We start from the raw sequence: 23,859 nt of genomic DNA on the forward strand, positions 1-23,859 counted from the left end.
GGTCTGTATGGCTGAACACCACGTCACCCAGCCCAAACATGTTTCGGTATTATCATACAGAGGCACTACAGTGGTATGTAAAGGCCCACTTATTGAAAAGCACGGACAGCAGTCTTTGGCTTTAAAGCATTTAACTGTTGGCAGTGATCAGGCATAAGAACAAATTGCACAGATGGAGTAAGAATATATTTACATTTCTGTTTAATATTCAGTGAAATTTTACAGAGGTAATCTAGATATTAAGCTACATTACAGCAGTGGTGCTTCAACACCCGACACAGAGATGAAATGTGCCAGTTCTCATTTTAACATTCAGCTGTGAATGTTTCTATAATTGCAATGAAGACATTCTGCACCCAATCCATCACAACAGTAGTGTGAAAATGATTCAGGACAGTTGCGTTGCACTATTCAGGCACTGTTGAGCATTAAGTATAAATCATTAATACATCGCGAGTGTGCTGGCGACTTTTTCTCTTTAATCCATTCGAGTGTTGATGCATGTTCTGTGCCTAACGTGGGGGACACTGCTAACCTGTCCATCAGAGAGTTGCCTGTGACCAATATCAAGTCAAACATCCCTCCTCAAACCTGGCAGCTGCTCTTAATATTGAAATAAGATGCTTGAGATTGAACTGTACCTCTTGGCATGAAATAAAGGCCCAGATATTGCGGTCAAAATAACAGTGAGGCTAATGGCGCTCACCGTTATTTATGCGCAACTGGTACAGCAACTTCAGGCGAGGGGTGAGTGTGGTTAAGCTCAAGTACCCAAAAGTTACTGTCTGAGTTGTGCCGCTCCACCATTATCGAAAACGGCATCTCGCTGTCTGCTTCACCATTGAAACGCATTGAATGGCGTGACATTGCTGTATTTGCGCGGTAGATACAAACTAAACTCGCCACAGAAAGTTAGGGCTTGTCCATTTCAGTCTAATTATCCTTTTAGCGACGTGATAAGTGTTAATTACTGCCAATCAACCTCTCTGACACTGAACATTAACTATTACAAGCGTGGAGTCTCATTCCTTCAGCTTTTCATTGTTGTTGGAAATTTCAAAAATGTAAAATTTTAAATTAAATTTTTTTACTGTTCCTTTCTGCCTCTTTTTCTCTCTCTCTTAATTCAATCTTTCGTTCCCTCTCTTTTATTTCTCTTTCTATACCTGATTTGACATTGAATTCACCCACTCTAATTCACCCTCCTTCTCAGTCCTTGCGCTGTTAATTTCACAATCCTTCAATCTGATTGGTCAAAGAGACAGTTGCTTGCCCTGTTCACTCAGGTCCCAGGTGCCTTGTTTCCCTCGCTGTGACATCAGCTCACACTTTCAGCAACTTGCCCCCCAAAAAATAACATGTAAGCACAAGTCAAACTAACAGCAGACACTGTTAGATGCCCTGTTACAGCAAGTTATGGCCCAATGACATTCTGAGGATTATGGAAGCATGGCTAGCTCCAGAAGACCAGGGTGAATTCAATATTAGGTGGTGCAGGATGTTTTGGAAGTATAGAGTGACAGGAGACAAAGAAGGGTGGGTTTATATGTTAAGCATAATTCAGAAATGAAAGAAGTCAAATTGGTGTTCCAGGGGAGAACACAAAATTAAATGAATTGAGTTGACAAGCATGTGTGGATTAGGGTTAACTATTGTGGTCTGTTATAAACTCCCAGGTAGGATAAGGATGAACATAACATATTCTGTGATGAGATAAGGATATACATTGACAATAATGTGACAATAATAGTGATTTCAAACAACCTAATATAAACAGCAAATACCCAATTGGAAATGGGGCATCTGATTCAAAATTAGTATATTACACATTTCTGTTTTGATCCAATATATTAAGGACTAGGATTAACTCACATCTTGGCCTGGTTTGTGCAAATAATCAGGACAGCTTTCATCATTTAGAAGCAATGGAACCTCTGTGAACTAGTGACCACAACATGATTCAATTTGAAATGATCTGGAAATCAGAACAGTTGAGGACCAGGACCAAAATACATGTTTACAAACTACAAAGGACTGAGGGAGGAATTAAAAAGAATAATTAATTGGGAAGCACTGCTGAAAAAAATGGAATGGGTCGATTTTAACTTTTGGACAGCTGACCAAGAGAGGGTGCCAGCAGCCCGCTCGTTCCGGGGGGTCAAAAAGGCTGGAGCCATTTTGAAGCCCTGGCTTTTAAATGGTCCTGGCGAACTGCAGGCGCCTAACAGGCCGGCCCAATATCAGGTGGCCCGGAGCCCACCAGGCAGAAAGGTAAGTCCGGTGGGGGTAGTGTGAGTGTCGCAATCGTGGTGGGGGTTGGAGGCGGGTGTACCAGGGCAGTAGCCGCCCACACTCTCCAACTATCCTGATCCTCCTGGCCCCACAAAAATAATTTAAAACTTACCTTTCCAGGGCCTCTCCGGCAGCATCGCCAGTGAAACTGGTCAGGGAGTGTGTGGTACACGCTCCAACCAGTTCTATCCTAAAATGGGAATCGGGGTCCTTTGTACATCATAGGACCCTGATTTGCATCTTAAGAGGGACTTCACCACCTGAACAGGCAAGCGTTTGGCCGCCTAGTGGTAGGCCCATCTGAAAGTGGCAGCGAGCCTCTCCTCAGCGTTAATAAGGCAGTTAAGCTACAGATCCCAATTTGAGGCCATGACCAACCAGCTAACGCTAATTTTGGCAAGTTAAAAATGACTCCTCAGTGCCCAAAATGGATGAAAAGGGCAATTAAATTGGATATTGGGAGAAAAGAAACAGAATACACCAAACATAAAGGGAGATATGAAAGGGTAAGCTTTGGGAGGACCACAGGGAATTCCAGAAAAAGTTTAAAAGAGATATTCCAGGTGTAAAAATGGCCCTGAAGATTCAGATAGCTAGAGACTGTAATAAAGAATTCCTCCAATACCATAACAAGCAAAAGAGCAGCTACAGTGGAGCTTAGGGTTCTAAATAATAAAGGGGTGGTGAGGTTGAAGAAGAGAAAATAGTCAAATGACTAAATTAATATTTTCTGGAAGAACTCACTGACATGGATAACACAATCTAATATCCAAATGTTGCAGTATGTCAAGTATCGTAGAGGATTTTGAGCTCTGTGTGGCAGAGTTACTGAACAAGTTAAAGTGTCTAAAGACAAACAGATCTCCTTGGCTTGGTGGTCTTTATCCAAAGCTGCTGAGAGAGAGGGAGGAATTTTGTGAGGCAGTGACTATCAAAATGAAAAAGTTGCTGGAGATTAGAGATGTTCAACAGGTTTAGAAACAGGCCAATCTAATACCTATATTCTAAAAAGTGGGCCTATTAGCCTAGTTACTATACCAGGAAAAATAATGAAAACTATTCCAAGTGATGTCAAGGCTGAAAAGTACCTGTACAACAATAATCTAATAACAAATAACTAACATGGTTATTGAAGGGAAAGATCATGCCGAACAGCCTCCTTGACTTCCTTGAGGACTTGGCAGATAAAATAGACTCTGGAATTATCTACAGCATTGTTTATTTGGCCTTTAGTTGGCTTTTGACAAGGTTCCATGTGGAAGACTTCTATTTGAGCTGAAAGCCAGTGGAGTCTAGGGTTGAATTTGGGAGTAGACACAACATTGGTTAAAGAGCACTGGTGAGAGGTGAATTATCACATTGGGAAAGTGTGAAGTGAAGTCCCACAAGTGCCAGAGCTTGGACCATTGTTGTTTTTCGTTTATACACAGATAACCTGGATAATGAAAACACATACGAGGTTATTAAATTTGAAAAGACACTAAAATAGGGAGAGCAGAAGAAAACAAAGCCACAGCTGAGGATTTGCAAAAGGACTTGAGCCATTTATGCAAATGAAAACATATGGCAAAAGTGATTTTATACACCACCTTTAGTCTGTTTAAAGTGGTGCTATCCAATGTGCAGACAGGTCAGAACTTCTTATTTTACTCGCTACATTCTGAAGCTGTGTTTTCTTTCTGTGAAGATGAGGTGCATGGAGACTGTTGGGCCGAGACAACAGTGTGAGACTGTTTGGTTTTTTTTCAGAATGTTGCTGTCATATTTGGTCACTGTTACCGATCTCGTACGTCACACTCCCGGCCTGGTGTTCTGAAGTGTGATTTGAAAAACAGCCAATGCATATGAGCTCTCACAGACCTTTATTATTTGGATTAGCTTCAGACAATAACAGAGCAGTTTAGAGAGACGTATTCTTCAAGACGATAATAAAGCTACAACAGCAAATATAAAACTAGACCCAATGGCCTTGAAATGACACTGCCCGATAGTAGTTAATTAACCCCCTCCCCACCGTCCATTAAAATAGCAGAGAGGAATTTCACAAAAATGTGTTGCGTTCTCATCGCATTCTTCCACAGTGGAATTTCAAGGAGAATCAGCAACTGTAGCATAAATCCTACAAATAAAAATTCTTAATTAAAGAATTCAGGCAGAGAAAATACTTAAAACGTCTTGCAGAGTAAATAAAATAAAAGCATAATACCATTGCAGGTTCTAATCAAACAGAATCCACCACTGTGGTATGTTGTTAAGGGCAACTGCAACATTGTGAAAAATGCTAACGCTGAAGTATGAAGTGTAGCCCTGAGAGTCTCCAGAGAGTATTGCTTTCACCCTGGGGAATCCTGAATCCTAAATATGGGCAGTGTACCCACGGGGAAAAATTTGAATCTCGCTGCACATTGGAGATTTCTAGTTTCCACGGGCTGATGACTGTGGAAGTGCATGAAGGGATACTTGACCATATTAATGTGGAAGTGCATGAAGGGATACTTGACCATATTAATGTGGAAGTGCATGAAGGGATACTTGACCATATTAATGTGGAAGTGCATGAAGGGATACTTGACCATATTAATGTGGAAGTGCATGAAGGGATACTTGACCATATTAATGTGGAAGTGCATGAAGGGATACTTGACCATATTAATGTGGAAGTGCATGAAGGGATACTTGACCATATTAATGTGGAAGTGCATGAAGGGATACTTGACCATATTAATGTGGAAGTGCATGAAGGGATACTTGACCATATTAATGTGGAAGTGCATGAAGGGATACTTGACCATATTAACTCTTTATTAACTCACTTAACTCACATAATAAGTTTAGCTACACTACACAGAGAAGCACAATTGTGTAATTACGTTTAAGCCTTGGTATGTTGATAATTAAGTTAGTTGAACAGGTGCTTAGTACAGCCTGGCCTCTCTAGCAGATAAAGGTGTTGCTGACTACAAGAATATAATGAGAATACAGTTTCTTGAACGGCCATGTGGCCTTGAGACTGACTTCAGCCCTACTGATAACAAGGACAGGAAGGTAGGGAGGAAGGGAATGCTCAGGCCTACGTGCAAAAGTAATAAGATGGCTATGGATGTTCGGGGGGCAGGCTCACTACTTGATTGACCAACTACCTGAGCTAATAAAGAATGTATGTGTACGCTCATATTCTGTAGCAGATGGGTGTTCTTTATTGAACTGTATAAACATGAGCTGTTTCACTGACTCGAGGAAGTTGTACCCTCAACCATTGTTTTGAGGTGCTCTTCCACTTGTATACAAGTTGGGCTCAATAAAGTTTCTCTTTGTAAAAAAATATCCCTTCATGCACTTCCACATTAATATGGTCAAGTATCCCTTCATGCACTTCCACATGACGAAGTAAGAAAATCTCAACAAAAGGTCTCTAATTTTTCCAAGTTATAGCTTCAAAGAATCAAAAAATAAAATACCACAGTTGAGAAGCTTCACGTCTCAAGCAAGTTGCACTGCATATTTACTGAAAGTACAACTATTTCAGCCTAAGAAACAAATCTTTATGTAAAGATTCAGGCCAAAAATCCATTGTAGGGGATACATCCCAGCTTCAGTATTGAATGTGCACCACTGAACCCACCAAAGTTCATGGGGTTAGGGGAGGGCATTTTCATAAGGGGCCAATTGTGCTACATTTTTTTTGAAAAGGATTCCATTGCTTTTGTTGAGGGGTGCAGGTCATGATCCTGGTCTGGACCGCCAAGTGGGCCCTACTTCTGCCATTCATAGGGCAAGTACATCTGGTCTTACTTCCAGGGCGGGTCACTTGCTATTGATCAGGACTAAGAACCCCAGCTGAATTTTCCTCTGAGGATGCAATTGTAGCACTATCCTGGATAGATCAACCAATTCAGCCGAGAAACAAGGATCAAAGATAGTCTGTGGTCTTCCTAGTCGGTGCGTTTCAGTATCACATCAGTTGGTGCATTTGCTCACTTACCCTTGGGGAGGGAAGTGGTGCTACAGAGCAGTTCTGTGGAATGCATTGCAATTAGATTTAACTCAAGCTGGAATTCAAATGCACAATGACACACTTAAATGAAATCATTTGTAAACCCCAATGGTCTGAATTGTGTTCTGGCTGGTGAAGTGGAATGCAGTTCCTAGCACATTTTTGAAGCTTTTTTTACCTTATTAGTAGTGATCACGGCCAGATTTCAGATTTCCTTCAGTTGTTAGCAGAGAGCTATCACTGTTTATTTTTTAACTGAGGAACTTGCATGAAGGGCCAAGGTCACAGTGCAAGATGCCAACAAGATTGAAAATCCTAAGAAAGAAGATAAGAGAAATTCAGAAGTGGTAGTTGTGTGACACCAACCCTGATTTTTCAAAATGTAGAGACTGTAGAAGGAAGGAAAGATGTATTTTTCATTTTTAAAGTGCCAGCAGATATAAGGTCAGTTTCAGGAAGATGATTTTTGAATCCATGACAAAGAAACACCAGTAAAGCCTGTAAATGATCTTACCAATTACCTAGTTGACCACATGATCGGCACTTGTTCTTGTGAGACTATTATGAGGTTGTTATTAATAGTTTCTTAATAAATTTAAAGGTCAGTTTCAGTTTTGAAATAGATCACTTTCCCAATCATTACAACCAACGCCATTTTCTTTTGATGCATTCCTGGGATGTGGGCGTCGCTGGCAAAGCCAGCATTTATTCCCCATCCCTGGTTGCCTTTAAGAAGGTGGTGGTGAGCCTTTTTCTTAAACGCTGCAGTGCATGTGGTGAAGTTGCTCCCACAATGCACCACCACCTCTTGACCCCCTCCATTGCCTCTGATTTGTCATGATGCTTTTCCGACATCTAGTATTGGATGAGCAGAAATTTCCTCCAATTAAATATTGGGAAATCCAAAGCCATTGTCTTTGGCCCCTGCCACAAACACCATTCCCTAGCCACCGACTCCATCCTCCTCCCTGGCCACTGTCTGAGGCTGAACCAGACTGTCCCCAACCTCCGCATCTCATTTGATCCTGAGCTGAGCTTCTGACCCGATATCCTCACCATCACCAAGGCCCCTACTTCTACCTACATAATATCGCCCTTCTCCACACCTGCCATAGCCGATCTGTTGCGGAAACCCTCAACCGCCATATTGGATGCTTAGGCGCCCATTTTATGGCTGTAAATCAGGCACAGTACCGACGAATTTCTAGGCCAATATTTTTTTTAATTTGCCAATTTTGCTGCCAGATTGGAAAATAATTCAGATTTCATATTCATTTAACAGTGGTAAAATATCACAAATTACAAAAGAATTTAATTTCACAAGGCAGAAAATGTTGATGGATTTGATCATGTATGGTCTGTGTTGGGACTGTTGCTCCTGACTCAGCAGATTAATGGCACTAGTGGAATAACCAGACAGAGATGGAATAGAAAATAAATTAGTTTTGCAAGTGATAAACAAAACTTACTTTAAAAACGAGGGGGGTTAAATTGGTTAACCCCCGAATCCGGGCACAGGCATCGCGGTAAGCGATTAACACGCGGCTGGTGGTTCCGATGCAGGCAGCATGTGAGATTCGTGCTGATTGGTCATTTACCTGATTGTAGCGCAGCAGCCAGGCCTGCCTGCGATGTTCTCACCAGCTTCTCACTTCTCACCAGCAGGGGGGGGGCCTAGATATCACGTGAGTTGCTCACACCTCTTAAAGGCAGCCTGCACCTCTTATGTGCAAAATATAAGATACGGATCCGCACAGAGTCTGAACGGAGATCAGACATTGCACATATAAAACACAGATGCAGGTCCCGTCCTTATGTTTACAAACTGTTGAGTTATGTTAAAACATTGAATAAAGGTTGCGCACTACTAAATCTCACATCCACCAGACATCGCCAATCTGCCAATCTGAGTTTGTACCAGGCCTAAGAGGGAGTGTGCACCAAGGTTCTCTGCTGATGCACTAGAGGCCTTGGTGCAAGAGGTGGACAGAAGGAGGGGCATCCTATATCCGCAGGGGGGCAAGAGGCTCTCTAGACAAATGTTCAAGAGGCAACGAGAGGCAGTAGTGGATGAAGTCAATGCCAGGCGCATAGCACCACAAACATGGATGCAGTGCAGGAAGAAGTTTAATGCTTTGACACAAGTGGTCAAGGTGAGTGAGGTCAACTGTCAAGTGACATCTCCTATCAACTGCACCACTAGCCGCATCCACTGCTCCATGCACTACACCCCATCACCCACATACCAACAAACTCTTTCAATCAGTGCTCAACACTTCCAATCAGATGCTTCCTCTCACCCTCACACATTACCACTGTTGCAAGCCACATACCCACAACTCACAGACCACACACACTGGCAGCTATTCAACCATGACAGGCACATCACCCAAACATCCTGCAGGGCACTCACCAACACACTTCTTGCTTTCTTGCAGGAGAAGATGGCGCATAACAAGAGGCAGCAAGTGGTACTGGCATTTAGCCCCTCAAGCCTGTTCCGCCATTCAACGAGATCATGGTTATTCACTTTGGTTGTAAAAACAGAAAGGCAGCTTATTATCTGAATGGTGATAGATTGGGAAAAGGGGAGGTGCAACGAGACCTGGGTGTCCTTGTACACCAATAGCTGAAAGCGAGCATTCAGGTGCAGCAAGCAGTTAGGAAAGCGAATGGTACGTTGGCCTTCATTGCAAGAGGATTTGAGTACAGGAGCAGGGATGTCTTACTGCAGTTATACAGGGCTTTGGTGAGACCACATTTGGAGTATTGTGTGCAGTTTTGGTCTCCTTATCTGAGGAAGGATGTCCTTGCCATGGAGGGAGTGCAACGAAGGTTTACCAGACTGATTCCTGGGATGGCAGGACTGACGTATGAGGAGAGATTGGGTCGACTAGGCCTATATTCACTAGAGTTTAGAAGAATGAGAGGTGATCTCATCGAAACATATAAAATTCTAACAGGACTAGACAGACTAGATGCAGGGAGGATGTTTCCGATGGCTGGGGAGTCCAGAACCAGGGGTCACAGTCTCAGGATACGGGGCATGCCATTTAGAACCGAGATGAGGTGAAATTTCTTCACTCAGAGGGTGGTGAACCTGTGGAATTCTCTACCACAGAAGGCAGTGGAGGCCAAGTCATTAGATGTATTCAAGAAGGAGATAGATATATTTCTTAATGCTAAAGGGATCAAGGGATATGGGGAAAAAGTGGGAACAGGGTACTGAGTTAGACAATCAGCCATGATCATTTTGAATGGCAGACAGGCCCGAAGGGCCGAATGGCCTACTCTTGCTCCTATTTTCTATGATGCTATGCTTGGTCTGTGACCTAACTCCATATACCCGCCTTAGCCCTATATCCCTTAATACCCTTGGTTAACAAAAATCTATTAATCTCAGATTTAAAATTAACAATTGAGCTGGCATCAACCGCCGTTTGCAGAAGAGTGTTCCAAACTTCTACCACCCTTTGCGTGTAGAAGCATTTCCTAACTTCACTCCTGTAAGTCGTAGCTCTAAATGATAGGCTATGTCCCCTCATCATAGTATTCAAGTATAGGAGACCTCCAAAAACAGGTACAAATGCATCAGTAACCAGAAGCACTAATTCAGCAACTGGCCTGTAAATACTGCATGGTCCCTTTAAATAGCGCGGGTTGGTGGGTGTGGGGCGGTCCTCCAGGCCGTCTAAGACATGTTCAGCTGGTCGTAGTTAAGACAGTGCCATGGCTGGCATGTTGAGTACCAAATTTTATTTATCCCTTTAAATCAGCGTTGCACACCGATCTAACGCATATTCTCCCTATTTTACATGCTGCCATGCTAGAAACGTGCGCGTGTATTCCGGACGCCATTTTGGGACCTCAGGAGGCCGCCTTGCACCTGGAAAATGGGCACTACATGGCCCAATTTATAGCCCATGGAGACAGAAAATGCAGGAAACACTCTAGGCCAATCAGCATCTGTGAAAAGAACGGACAAGTTAACATTTCAGGTGTAACCCTTCAACGTTAACTTGTCCAATCTCCACAGATACTGACAGGTCTGCTGAGTGTTTCCAGCATTTTCTATTTTGGTTTCAGTTGCAGTTTTCTGCTTTTTAAAAAAAAACACAAGTCTGCTGACCCTTTAGTATTAAAGAGGCCTATAAAACCACCAACTGGGTACAGGGTCTGAGAACGTAAATGAAGATGAATGCAGGGAGGGTGTTTCCCCTGGCTGGGGGGTCCAGAACGAGGGGTCACAGTCTCAGGATACGGGGTAGGACATTTGGGACTGAGATGAGGAGAAATTTCTTCACTCAGAAGGTGGTGAACCTGTGGAATTCTCTACACAGAAGGCTGTGGAGGCCAAGTCACTGAATATATTTAAGAAGGAGCTAGATAGATTTCTCAACACAAAAGGCAGCAAGGGGTATGGGGAGAGAGTGGGAATATGGTATTGAGATAGAGGATCAACCATGATCATATTGAATGGCGGAGCAGGCTCGAAGGGCCAAATGGCCTACTCCTGCTCCAATTTTCTATGTTTCTATGTTAAGAGACGATATTGCACTGGTAATTTTAATTTAAAAACTATTAGAGATTATTACATGTGTAAAGGACAACTTACTAATCCTCATTATCGCATGAGCCAGTCTCTAACCTCCACTGCTGTACCAATATATTGGCATATGCAAGAGCAAACAGAGATAGCTACACATTGAAACCAGATTTTTGCCCATTCAGAACCATACCAGTTCCAAAGATGGAGGCCAGGAATATCCTCGGAGTTTCTCCCGCTTGACCACTGTAACTTCGCCCAGAGGTCCGCTGAGTGCCCAGGTTATGTGCATAAATAGCAGTGAAGTGACGACGGCAGAGCGGGAGCAGCTCCGAGGAAATTCATGCCTAATATAACTGCTGTGTTAGATCATTGCCACTCACGCACAGAGAGGCTCTAAAGCAATGCAAAGCCTTACATATCTTCTGGTGTTACCTGAAATTATGAGGTTCATTTTTGTTTTCAGCATTCCTCCTGACAAGCAGCAGAAGCACATATCAGGAATTAGGGTGCATGCCCACCACATTTTTCTGTCCATTAGTTTAATGGAAGTTCTGCGTGGGGAAGCTGAAGATGAAAATTTCCCTGTATATGTGTCGCACCTTATTCTGTAAGCAATATTTTACAACAGTATGATGACTTAACAGTTGAAAGGACTGCTTGTGTCAGCAAATCAGATTTTGTTTACCAAAAATGAATCTGTTCAGTGCTTGAGTTTGCTGATGTGCCTGGCATGCACAGTATTGATATGTTGTTAACTGACTGGTTAAGCAGCCAATGTTTTGTAGCTGCAAACGTGGCAGCAGATTGAGATTACTACAATTTTTACATTAAACATTGCTCTATTCCATTTCAAAATGTGGAATCATGTTGCTATTCAGATTGCCACAATAATGTTTGGCCGACAGTTTAAAAACTGTGGCAAACTCAATGGGGGTAATTTTAACCCCCAAGAACAGGTGGGTTGGGGGGCAGGTGGGTAACCAAATAGTAGATATTTGGAATGGGACCGCATGCCGGCTTCAACGCGCCCACTTTCGGGTTTGACCCAGGCGTGTTTGGACGCGCGCGCAACTGACACCCGGAATTCCTGCCCCCACTTAAAGCCGGTGGGACGATACTTAAAGGGGCAATGTGCCTCATTGAAATAGTTGAGGCACTTAATTTTTTGCGTATTACAAATATAAAATGAATTTTACCTTACCAGTTTGGGTTTCCCATGGTTTCTGATTCACGCCAGGTGAAAGCCGGTGGGAAGGGCCTGATCCATGAGGTGAGTGCCCTTATTGCTTCATCCAGGCCCAACAAGCTCACCTGGTGTGACATGACCCCGCGATAGGCCGATCTTCCCCCCCCTCCACGATGTTGTACACCCCCCATGGTGGACACAACCCCATGGTGTACCCTCCCCCCACCCCCCGCGATAGTGGACACCCCCCATGGTGTACCCTCCCCCCCCACGATGGTGGACACCCCCCATGGTGTACCCTCCCCCCCCGATGGTGGACACCCCCCCATGGTGTACCCTCCCCCCCCCGATGGTGGACACCCCCCCCCATGGTGTACCCTCACCCCCCCGATGGTGGACACCCCCCATGGTGTACCCTCCCCCCCCCCCCCACGATGGTGGACACCCCCCCATGGTGTACCCTCCTCCCCCCCTGATAGTGGACACCCCCCCATGGTGTACCCTCCCCCCACCGATGGTGGACACCCCCCCATAGTGTACCCTCCCCCCCCGATAGTACCCCCCCCCACCTCCGACTCTTCACCCAACCTCCAATCTCTTCTCCCGATCTGCGACCACTTAACCCGACCTCCAATCTCTTTTCCTGATATGCAACCGACCTCAAATTTCCTCCTGGCAGCAGCCCCCCCACCCACTGATCTCCACCTCCAGAATCAGCTCCCCCCCTGCATGTTTTCCATGGCCCATGATCCCATTCTCCCTCGTCTCTGATCCCCGGCCTTCCCGTCTGACAGACAGCCAGCCCATCAGTCAGGCTGGGTGCCGGGCGCGAAGCCCGGAAGTAAAATTTATTGACCTGATTAAGATCGGGATCGCAGATTGCGACCCGCCAACTTAACTTCCAGATTTCGCATCTGATTATCTTTGCCCCGCTCCCTTCCCGCCTCAATGCTAAAATCATGCCAAATGGGTCCAGCTCTGTCTTTGGTATTACCATATTAGAAACTGACTTTTTTGGCTGCGTCAGCAGGGAAGAATATTTGTAAGCATGTTTTTCTAGCTTTCAAATGAGAAACTTCTTATGACACAACCCTTTTAAATGATTGTGCCTGTCTCTTTAAAATGAAGCTATGCTGCCCACGTTTATTTATTACTGTTAAAACAAGTGTTGAAAATTGCTCACCAGCATTCATTAAAGGTGCAGTGTTCATGACAGAATTTGGCAAAATCGTTCTGTTTAGGTAGGGAAAAGATCTATCATTTTCATCACAAGGTAACATTTAAGTGACATGATAACGTGTTTCAACACAGCCATGTCACTGAGACTTGTGTTTGTAACAGACAAAAAAGGTTTACCAAATACTTCTTTTCATGAGGACATTTCCCTTTAAAATAATTAGGTGAGAAATACCTTTGGCTTTGTATAGTCAATACTCTGGACAATGCTTATTCATTATATTAACATTAATATAGGAGGAAAAATGTTCTAATATCCCCACACTCGATATGAGGGGGAATGTATCCTCTGGATCATCTGCATGGACATTTATCGGAGGAGGGGTGATCAAGATTGACACCTTTTCCTGGGAAGGGTGAAACACAGATTTAAAAAACTCAAGAGTGTAACTAACTTCTGTGACACCAACAAAGTTTATAAAAGGCGGTTTCAATTTAAGTTGATTATTGGTTTTAATCATATTCCACGTGCATTTAAAAAATACAAATTACCTGTGGCATGAAATTCTTGGGACCCCGCTCCACTGCCAGGACTGCAGCAGGACGAGATTCAGCTCACCAGTCTGTGGCACTCCTGACCCTGTCCCGAATCTTGGGGTCAGGGTCATTTTCATAGGGGAGATGATGTCCATGCCATTTGAAGTGTTGCTGGGGAGTCTTATTTTTTAAAATTTTTTTATTCATTCACGGGATGTGGGCGTCGCTGGCAAGGCCGGCATTTATTGCCCATCCCTAATTGCCCTCGAGAAGGTGGTGGTGAGCCGCCTTCTTGAACCGCTGCAGTCCGTGTGGTGACGGTTCTCCCACAATGCTGTTAGGAAGGGAGTTCCAGGATTTTGACCCAGCGACAATGAAGGAACGGCGATATATTTCCAAGTCGGGATGGTGTGTGACTTGGAGGGGAACGTGCAGGTGGTGTTGTTCCCATGCGCCTGCTGCCCTTGTCCTTCTAGGTGGTAGAGGTCGCGGGTTTGGGAGGTGCTGTCGAAGAAACCTTGGCGAGTTGCTGCAGTGCATCCTGTGGATGGTGCATACTGCAGCCACAGTGCGCCGGTGGTGAAGGGAGTGAATGTTTAGGGTGGTGGATGGGGTGCCAATCAAGCGGGCTGCTTTATCTTGGATGGTGTCGAGCTTCTTGAGTGTTGTTGGAGCTGCACTCATCCAGGCAAGTGGAGAGTATTCCATCACACTCCTGACTTGTGCCTTGTAGATAGTGGAAAGGCTTTGGGGAGTCAGGAGGTGAGTCACTCGCCGCAGAATACCCAGCCTCTGACCTGCTCTCGTAGCCACAGTATTTATATGGCTGGTCCAGTTAAGTTTCTGGTCAATGGTGACCCCCAGGATGTTGATGGTGGGGGATTCGGCGATGGTAATGCCGTTGAATGTCAAGGGGAGGTGGTTAGACTCTCTCTTGTTGGAGATGGTCATTGCCTGGCACTTACCTGCCGCGAATGTTACTTGCCACTTATGAGCCCAAGCCTGGATGTTGTCCAGGTCTTGCTGCATGCAGGCTCGGACTGCTTCATTATCTGAGGGGTTGCGAATGGAACTGAACACTGTGCAGTCATCAGCGAACATCCCCATTTCTGACCTTATGATGGAGGGAAGGTCATTGATGAAGCAGCTGAAGATGGTTGGGCCAAGGACACTGCACTGAGGAACTCCTGCAGCAATGCCCTGGGGCTGAGATGATTGGCCTCCAACAACCATTACCATCTTCCTTTGTGCCAGGTATGACTCCAGCCACTGGAGAGTTTTCCCCCCTGATTCCCATTGACTTCAATTTTACTAGGTCTCCTTGGTGCCACACTCGGTCAAATGCTGCCTTGATGTCAAGGGCAGTCACTCTCACCTCACCTCTGGAATTCAGCTCTTTTGTCCATGTTTGGACCAAGGCTGTAATGAGTGGTCCTGGCGGAACCCAAACTGAGCATCGGTGAGCAGGTTATTGGTGAGTAAGTGCCGCTTGATAGCACTGTCGACGACACCTTCCATCACTTTGCTGATGATTGAGAGCAGACTGATGGGGCGGTAATTGGCCGGATTGGATTTGTCCTGCTTTTTGTGGACAGGACATACCTGGGCAATTTTCCACATTGTCAGGTAGATGCCAGTGTTGTAGCTGTACTGGAACAGCTTGGCTAGAGGCGCAGCTAGTTCTGGAGCACAAGTCTTCAGCACTACAGCTGGGATGTTGTCGGGGCCCATAGCCTTTGCTGTATCCAGTACACTCAGCCGTTTCTTGATATCACGTGGAGTGAATCGAATTGGCCGAAGACTGGCTTCCGTGATGGTGGGGATATCGGGAGGAGGCTGAGATGGATCATCCACTCGGCACTTCTGGCTGAAGATGGTTGCAAACGCTTCAGCCTTGTCTTTTGCACTCACGTGCTGGACTCCGCCATCATTGAGAATGGGGATGTTTGCAGAGCCTCCTCCTCCCGTTAGTTGTTTAATTGTCCACCACCAGTCACGGCTGGATGTGGCAGGACTGCAGAGCTTTGATCTGATACGTTGGTTGTGGAATCGCTTAGCTCTGTCTATAGCATGTTGCTTCCGCTGTTTAGCATGCATGTAGTCCTGGTGAGGACGAGGTCAAGTAAGTTTTTCCCTCGTGTTGGTTCGCTCACCACCTGCCGCAGGCCCAGTCTTGCAGCTATGTCCTTCAGGACTCGGCCAGCTCGGTCAGTAGTGGTGCTACCGAGCCACTCTTGGTGATGGACATTGAAGTCCCCCACCCAGAGTACATTTTGTGCCCTTGCTACCCTCAGTGCTTCCTCCAAGTGGTGCTCAACATGGAGGAGGACTAATTCATCAGCTGAGGGAGGACAGTGGGTGGTTTCCTTGCCCATGTTTGACCTGATGCCATGAGATTTCATGGGGTCCAGAGTCAATGTTGAGGACTCCCAGGGCCACTCCCTCCTGACTGTATATCACTGTACTGCCACCTCTGGTGGGTCTGTCCTGCCGGTGGGACAAGACATACCCAGGGATGGTGATGGAAGAGTCTGGGACGTTGGCTGAAAGATATGATTCTGTGAGTATGGCTATGTCAGGCTGTTGCTTGACTAGTCTGTGGGACAGCTCTCCCAATTTTGGCACAAGTCCCCAGATGTTAGTAAGGAGGACCTTGCAGGGTCGACTGGGCTTGGTGTTTTGCTGTTGTCGTGTCCGGTGCCTAGTGGTCCGATGCCGGGTGGTCCGTCCGGTTTTATTCTTATTATAACTTTTCGTAGCGAGATTTTACAACTGAGTGGCTTGCTGGGCCATTTCAGAGGGCAATTAAGAATCAACCACATTGCTGTGGGTCTGGAGTCACATATAGGCCGGACCGGGTAATGGCAGCAGGCTTCCTTCCCTGAAGGACATTAGTGAACCAGATGGGTTTTTACGACAATCCGGTAGTTTCATGGCTATCATTACTGATACTAGTATTTTAATTCCAGATTTTTATTTAATTAATTGAATTTAAATCCGCCAGCTGCCGTGGCGGGATTTGAACTCATGACTCTGGATTTTAGTCCAGGCCTCTGGATTACTAGCCCAGTAACATAACCACTATGCTACCGTACCCTGCCTTGGTAGGGTACGGTATCATATTGGTTATGTTACTGGGCGCGAATTTTGCTGCAGCATTAAGGGGCAGACCAATTCAGCTGAAGATGGGAACGTTACATCTTTTAAAAATATTTAAATGAAGGCAGACTCTCCTTGCCCCACATTTTGCAGTGGTTTGCTCTACCGTGCCAGGTTATTGTGCGATGGTATAAACAGCCAGATGCACAGCTAATGGCAGTGACATCCTGTTCTTTTTAAAGCCATTCTCTCTCGGTTTGGTGAGTTTTTATGACTCTTTGGCTTGCTTTTGTCGCATTTTTTTAGGAGCATTTTCTTTTGCATTTCACTTTAATTTAGACTTTTCTTTATTTTTCTTTTCTCCTTTTACCACCTATCAGTCAGGGGAATTCCACTGTCAATTGCAACAGCCCCCACTGGCAGGATGGACATTCGTTCCGGGATTCCTTTTGCCTTCTAGGATCCAGAGGACAGGGAGGATGTTCACGGCATTCATCAGAGGGAAATCTGCCTGTACTTGAGGCACATGGCACAGCCCCACCCATTACCCAGGTAGGCTGGTCCACGGACCTGCCGGAGCTCCTTGGGCATGTCGGAGGAGACTTGATGCTGAAGGGCTTCCTCCAATTTCAGAGTATGCCCTTGAGCTGCCATTTGTACCAGCAGAAAAGTAGTCTCGCAAATTTGGAGGTTGAGTAAGCACCTGCACTGATAAACATGCCCACAACCTGCCACCCAGTAGGTGGCTGTGCATCACGCAGCTAGATTGCTTCACAATTATTTGAGTGTTTTTGTTTCTGAAGGTGTGAGCATGGCAAGGTTTTCAATTATATGTTGTATCTTGCAGTGCCTGAGGCATGAACAGTCATATTATGCTAAGAATGAGCTGTTAGGTTGTGTGAGGTCTTGGCATGGGTGAGGAGTACATTGAAACAGGCAACACGTTGGGATAAATTTTAACCCCCAAGTGTTGGGGAGGCGGGTGGCCAGTGAAAATACTAAGTTTTCGGAGTGGGACCGCATCCCAGCTCCAAAGCGCCCACTTCCGGGTTTGATCCAGACGCGTTTGGATGCGCGTGCTCTTCTGACACCTGGAAGTTCCAACGGCAATTAAAGCAGTCGGCCAATATTTAAAGGGCCAATTTAGGCATTTAAACCATTTAAGTCAATTAACTTTTTGTGTACTGAGTTACATAAACCATTTTAACTTCTCCTGAACGTGTCTCCCATGGCCTCTGAAACACGCCATGGAAATGGAGGCGAGTTGCAGCGACCCTCAATTGGACCTTTAAACCAGTTATTGACCTACGTGAATAAAAGGTGAGTATTTGCAGCAGGGTATTCAGTTCTCTCAGACAAACCTTTGGCTGGGAATTCTTTGTGTTTAGACTGAGATTTCTTGGTTCACACTCAGAATTCTTGTGTTCAGACATATTCACCTACATTTTGGACCCCCTCAAACTGACAACATTAGGCTGGGGGAGGCGCAATGGATTTATTCCACAGTACATCTGAGGAGGAGGCACATCACCATCCACAGCAGGCACGGCGTGCAGTTCTGGGAGTTGCAAGTGCACAAGACAGAGGTGTGCCACAAGGATGTGCAGGAGAGCAGAGAGGGGACCAATGGAGGAGCTGACATCACAGGAGGCACTATCCACGTGAGAGGGTCTACAGGCAGAGGCTGAGCTTCCTGGACCTCTCTGAGGAGCAGTGCCTACACAGGCTGAGATTGAGTCGCCAAGTGGTCGCAAACATCTGCACGCTCCTTCATGCAGAGCTGCTCCCGGCTGGGCCTGATGGCCTTGCATTGCCGTCGGACTCAAAGTAACCACTGCCCTCAATTTCCTCGCCTCTGGATCCTTCCAGGGTGCCACCGGTGACATCTCCAGGGTCTCTCAGTCATCTGTGAATAAGTGTATAAGACAGATCATGATGGTTAGTTTACCCATTTTCAAAGTGGCCTTCCCTTGGGTGGCCAGAATGCCTGCCTGTCTCAGGCAGTAGGCCTCTTGATTATGCAAATCAGGGTCCTATGACGTTGTTAGGGGCTGGATTGCAATTTTTATGGACACGTGGGGGGAATGTGCACTACGCATGTTCTGGTTATGTCTCCTGCCATTGAGTGACCTAACCAGCAGTCCTAAAGGGACCGCTACTGGCCACTCCAGAAACAGCTTAGAAAAGTTTCTTTGTGGATCCAGGAGGAGCAGGAGTGTTTTTCCTAGTTCCACAAAAATACTGCAGGTCAATCCTGGCCCAGGCCTCCCCCGCACCCCCTCCCCTCCCCACCCCACCCCTGTCGGTCAGCAGTCCAAAAGTGAGTATCGTCCCTCGGGGGTGCACATCAGGAATTCTAATGTGCAACCTTTGCAATTTTCCAACCATGAAAATATCCTTCTTACAGCCATGGCATTAAATGGTGAGTAAGGATTCCGCACAGTCCTTCAAAAGGGAACTTTGCAAATTTCTGAGAAAGGAGGATATTTCCAGTTATGGAGAGTGAGATGCAGAATAGCTGGGATTGGAAGAATTTATCAGTTATTCCCAGTGTCCTGGAGCTTTGCTTGACACCTACACCTAAAGCAAATTATCTGGTCATTATCACGTTGCTTTTTGTGGGACCTTGCCCTGCATAAATTGGCTGCCGCGTTCCTACATTACAACAGTGACTACACTTCAAAAGCACTTTATTGGCTGTAAAGCGTTTTGCGATGTCCTGATGTCGTGAAAGACACTATAGAAATGCCAGTCTTTTTTTTGCTACAATATAAATATTAACAAGTGCCACTTGCAGCATTAAAACTCCACAAGCACCCATTCTGCTCTAGCTATACTATATATATACCGTAGACAATTGGAGAGGAATTTCTCATGGTGCTTCCTAAATTGGCTTCATGTTTTTTCTCGTTTTTTGCCTCTCTCCAGAAATGTTGTGACTAGGAGGGCCTAGTCAGTGGTGTACGTGACTGCACCATGTCTGGATAGGAAGCTTTGATGGACTAGACGGTCTTTTCCCACCCTTCTTTCTGTATGTTCATAAGCGAAATATATGCTTCCAGCAACAACACTAACCCTTTCAGAAACAAGGAAACTGCACAAGAGCTTTAAATGGTGATTTTGCGTTCCGGTTGCTCCCAAAGTGGAGTGGCGCTTGCAGAGAGCCATCTCAGGCACCCATGATATCACGGGCTGTACACCCATGATTCGCCAGAGCATGAAATCACCCCTTTAATGTGTTGATAGTCTTTTGAAATAAGGACAACTTTTGCCTTCTTGGTTGCATGTGTTCAGGCAATGATGCATCTTGTCACTTGGTTATCTTACTCCAGTTCAGTGCACATTAACTCAGTTGTGTTTGTGATTTCAGGGTAACTATGATGGTGAACTTCACAAGCACCCGCAGCTTGAAGCTGACTTGGCAGCCGTGAGAGAGATCTATGGACCTGGCGCAGTATCCCTCAGGTACACTAAGCTATCATACTGTTTGCTCATTAATGAACAGCCCTTCAATTATAGGGGATGAGGCTGAAAGTGTTCTTAGCTCATTGAGTCATTTTAATGGCTATGCATTTGTGGTTCTAGTCACAGCAAAGCTAGGAAAACTATTCAGGTGACCAATAATCTGTTCTTCTATCCCATTTCTCGGCAACTTTGAGACAAAGGGAGAAAGAAGAACAGACAAATCATGCCATAATGAAATTTAATTCAGAAATCTACTTGGGAGGTAACCACAAACAAGGAAATATTTTTGCTTTGGTCTTACAAGTATTTGTTGAACAGAATTGAAGGATGCTGACATTTGGTGATATCAGTGTACCTGACATGTTTATTGCCGCATGAGCCGATTGTAATTTATCACCATACACTAACAGATAAATAAAACTGCTGAATATTGGATTTATTCAGCAGTTGCTTCAAAGTGTCAGGATCACTTTTATCGGTGTCAAAATGAATGTTATAAATAGTGAGAGCTGGAGCATAGGGACAGCGCTGATAACTCTGTTTTCTATTGCTCTTTTTGTTGTTCTGGTTCTTCCATGTTGTCAGGCAAGATAGTGCCATGATGGAACTTTTCACACTGTAAACGATCGTCACTGTTACCAGAGGATATCACAATGACTTCTTGTTAAAGTGATTCATGTTGTTTATGCTCACAGCCAAAACCTTAACCACTTCACACTTCCCTATACCAGGAAATCCAAACATTTATGACCCACAATGCCTAGCCATCTAGTCCACAAAACCTCAGTGACTCACCCCCTGCAGTTCGCTCCTGAAATGGAGCAGTAAATTCAAACAGTAATGCCAAATTCAGAAAGTTAGTTTTTAAGTTAGCTTCAACGAAGGAGTGATTTGTATGGTTTTAATTGCACTAAATTAATTTTTAAGTCTGTAAGTTATTGTAGTAATAACATATTGCTTATATTCAGTGTTTTGTATTGTAATTCTTAAACATGGCCCATAGGGCTACATGATACTCAACTATGAGAAAAAAGTTTGGACATCTTTCCCCACATTTTCTGCATGATTTGTGATATACTAATAAATTGAACAACAAAATATGATTGAAATATAAAACTGGAGTGATTTTACATGTACAATGCTTTGTACTCCAAAATAGAATTTTTTGTTCCTCTGGAGAGGGGAACAGCTCACAAATGGAACAACAATCATATCCCTAATGTAGTTATGAAGCTCTGAAGCAATAAATATCAATTGTCTTTACTGGCATGCCTAAATGTTAATATACAGCTCCTGAAGAATGTATAACTGAGTTATGTCATTCTGTTATTGACTTTGATAATTCTACAAGTTGTCTTAAAATATTATTTCAAATATTTAAACTGTAAAATGATTTACTTTCTATAACCATTGTCCTGGAGGAACTTATGTTCATATTACTTGGAACTTTACCAGAGAATTAGAAGTTAAGGTATGGCGGGGGGGAGAATTTGCAGTTCTGTTTTCATGCTATTTACAAACACAAGAAAATCTATTTGTGAGTTTTAATGGACAAAAATGATATCATATGAGAAAACATATCTAAAGCGAGATTACGTCAGGAGAATTGCAAACTGTTTTTTCTGCTAGAAACTTAATTTAATATGTATTAATTTCATACGTATAATAAAACATTATTAATGGAGCTAGATTTGGGAGAATTTGTATTCATATTTAAGCAAAACTATAATGCCTCTCTGCATTCTGAACATCTGTGTTTAAATAGGGGCACTTCTATTCAGATCCTTGTTTCTGTACTGTTCCTATTCACTAAAAAGTCCCCTGATGTCTGTTGTGGCCTGAAACCTGACTTGATCTCCTTGCAGGCAGGTTACACTGCTGACCTGCAGGGATAGTGCCTGGAGTGGCACAGTAGACCACCATGCTTGCAATCTCCTGCAGCATCAGCTTGACTTCAGCAGCTAGCAAGGAGGGGGCTAGGTGCTGGGCTGTTCTATCACTTGTCTGCACCTTGGGTTTCCTTTCCCTTTATTTTTGCTTGTCTATCTTTATCTGTCTCTTCATGTTTGACAAAGTTTGCCAATAGGTCAAGATGCCTTAGGAGAATCTTCAAAGGCATACAGAATTTTTGTCATCCTATTGTGGCGATAATCTGTCTGTGGAGAGCAGCAAGTCAGGGTTGAATAGTGGATCTGTGAGGACAGAAGAATATTCTGGAGTTTTGAGTGATCACCCTTCAGAATCAGAAAGTATTTGTGCAGAAATTTCCCTCAGGATATTAAAGTAGATGCTTTTCTCATTCTATGCTTTCTAATTTTTTTATGATCAAAATTGCACTACTCGAATTGTTGGCACTTAAACTAATCCATGTTTATGCCACAAAACAAAAGCTGCTGCATCGCAGCTTGCTGTATCATGTTAAGAAAACATATGGGATCCTTGAGTTTTATAAATAGTGGCATAGAGTACAAAAGCAAGGAAGTTATGCTGAACCTTTTATAAATCACTGGTTAGGCCTCAGCTGGAGTATTGTGTCAAATTCTGGGCACCACACTTTAGGAAGGAAGTCAAGGCCTTGGAGAGGGTGCAGAGGAGATTTACTAGAATGGTACCAGGAATGAGGGACTTCAGTTATGTGGAGGGACGAGAGAAGCTGGGATAGTTCCAGAGATGGTTATGGGGAGATTTGATAGAGGTATTCAAAATTATGAAAGCTTTTGATAGAATAAATAAGGAGAAATTGTTTCCAGTGACAAGAGGATCGGTAACCAGAGGACACAGAATTAAGATAATTGGCAAAAGAGCCTGAGGGGAGATGAGAATTTTTTTTTACAGAGCGGGTTGTGATGATCTGGAATTCTCTGCCTTAAGGGGTGGTGGAAGCAGATTCAATGATAACTTTGAAAAGGGAATTGGATATATACTTGAAAAGGAAAAAATTGCAGGGCTATGGGGAAAGAGCAGGGGAGTGGGACTAATTGGATAGCTCTTTCAAAGAGCCAGCTCAGGCACGTAAGACTGAATGGCCTCCTTCTGTGATGTATGATTGAATGATCATCCAAAAACTCTGTATGAATACAGCCTGTCTTCTCTATTGAACTCTGAAACTCTGAGGATATTTTTAGACATTCAGCCAAAATCACCACCACTAAAAACAACAACTTGCATATAACACTTTTAACATAAACAAACATTCCAAGGCATTTCACATTTGGACATAATGAAGACAGACACCAAATCAGGAAGCGAGAAGTTAGGAGGGTGACCCAGCACTTGATTGAAGGGCTAGATTTTGAAAATATTTTTAAAGGGGAGAGGTTTAGGAAGAGAAATCTAGAGAGAAGGACCCAGACAGCTGGAGGAGCTGCCACTAATGGCGGGGCAAAGGAAGTGGGGATGCACAAAAGGCCAGAGTCAGAGGAATGGAGTGTTCAGAGATATTGCAGAAATAGGGTAGGATTAGGCCATGGAAGGATTTAAGATGAGAATGAGGACTTTAAATTTAACGCATTAAGGGACAAGGATTCGATGTAAGTCAGCAAAGACAGGAGTAATGGGAAA

At 44.3% G+C, this 23,859-nt stretch overlaps 1 protein-coding gene across 1 annotated transcript in view; it reads left to right on the top strand.

Moving 5' to 3' along the window:
* Positions 1–23,859, top strand: part of parp8 (poly (ADP-ribose) polymerase family, member 8) — a 358,889-nt gene that overhangs the window by 165,044 nt on the left and 169,986 nt on the right. The window contains exon 7 of the mRNA XM_067985593.1: positions 20,204–20,298. Coding sequence (XP_067841694.1) covers positions 20,204–20,298 — 95 coding nt within the window. The remainder of the gene's footprint in view (positions 1–20,203; positions 20,299–23,859) is intronic.

The sequence above is a fragment of the Heptranchias perlo genome, chromosome 1 (genome assembly GCF_035084215.1).
Source record: "Heptranchias perlo isolate sHepPer1 chromosome 1, sHepPer1.hap1, whole genome shotgun sequence".
Classification (NCBI taxonomy): domain Eukaryota; kingdom Metazoa; phylum Chordata; class Chondrichthyes; order Hexanchiformes; family Hexanchidae; genus Heptranchias; species Heptranchias perlo.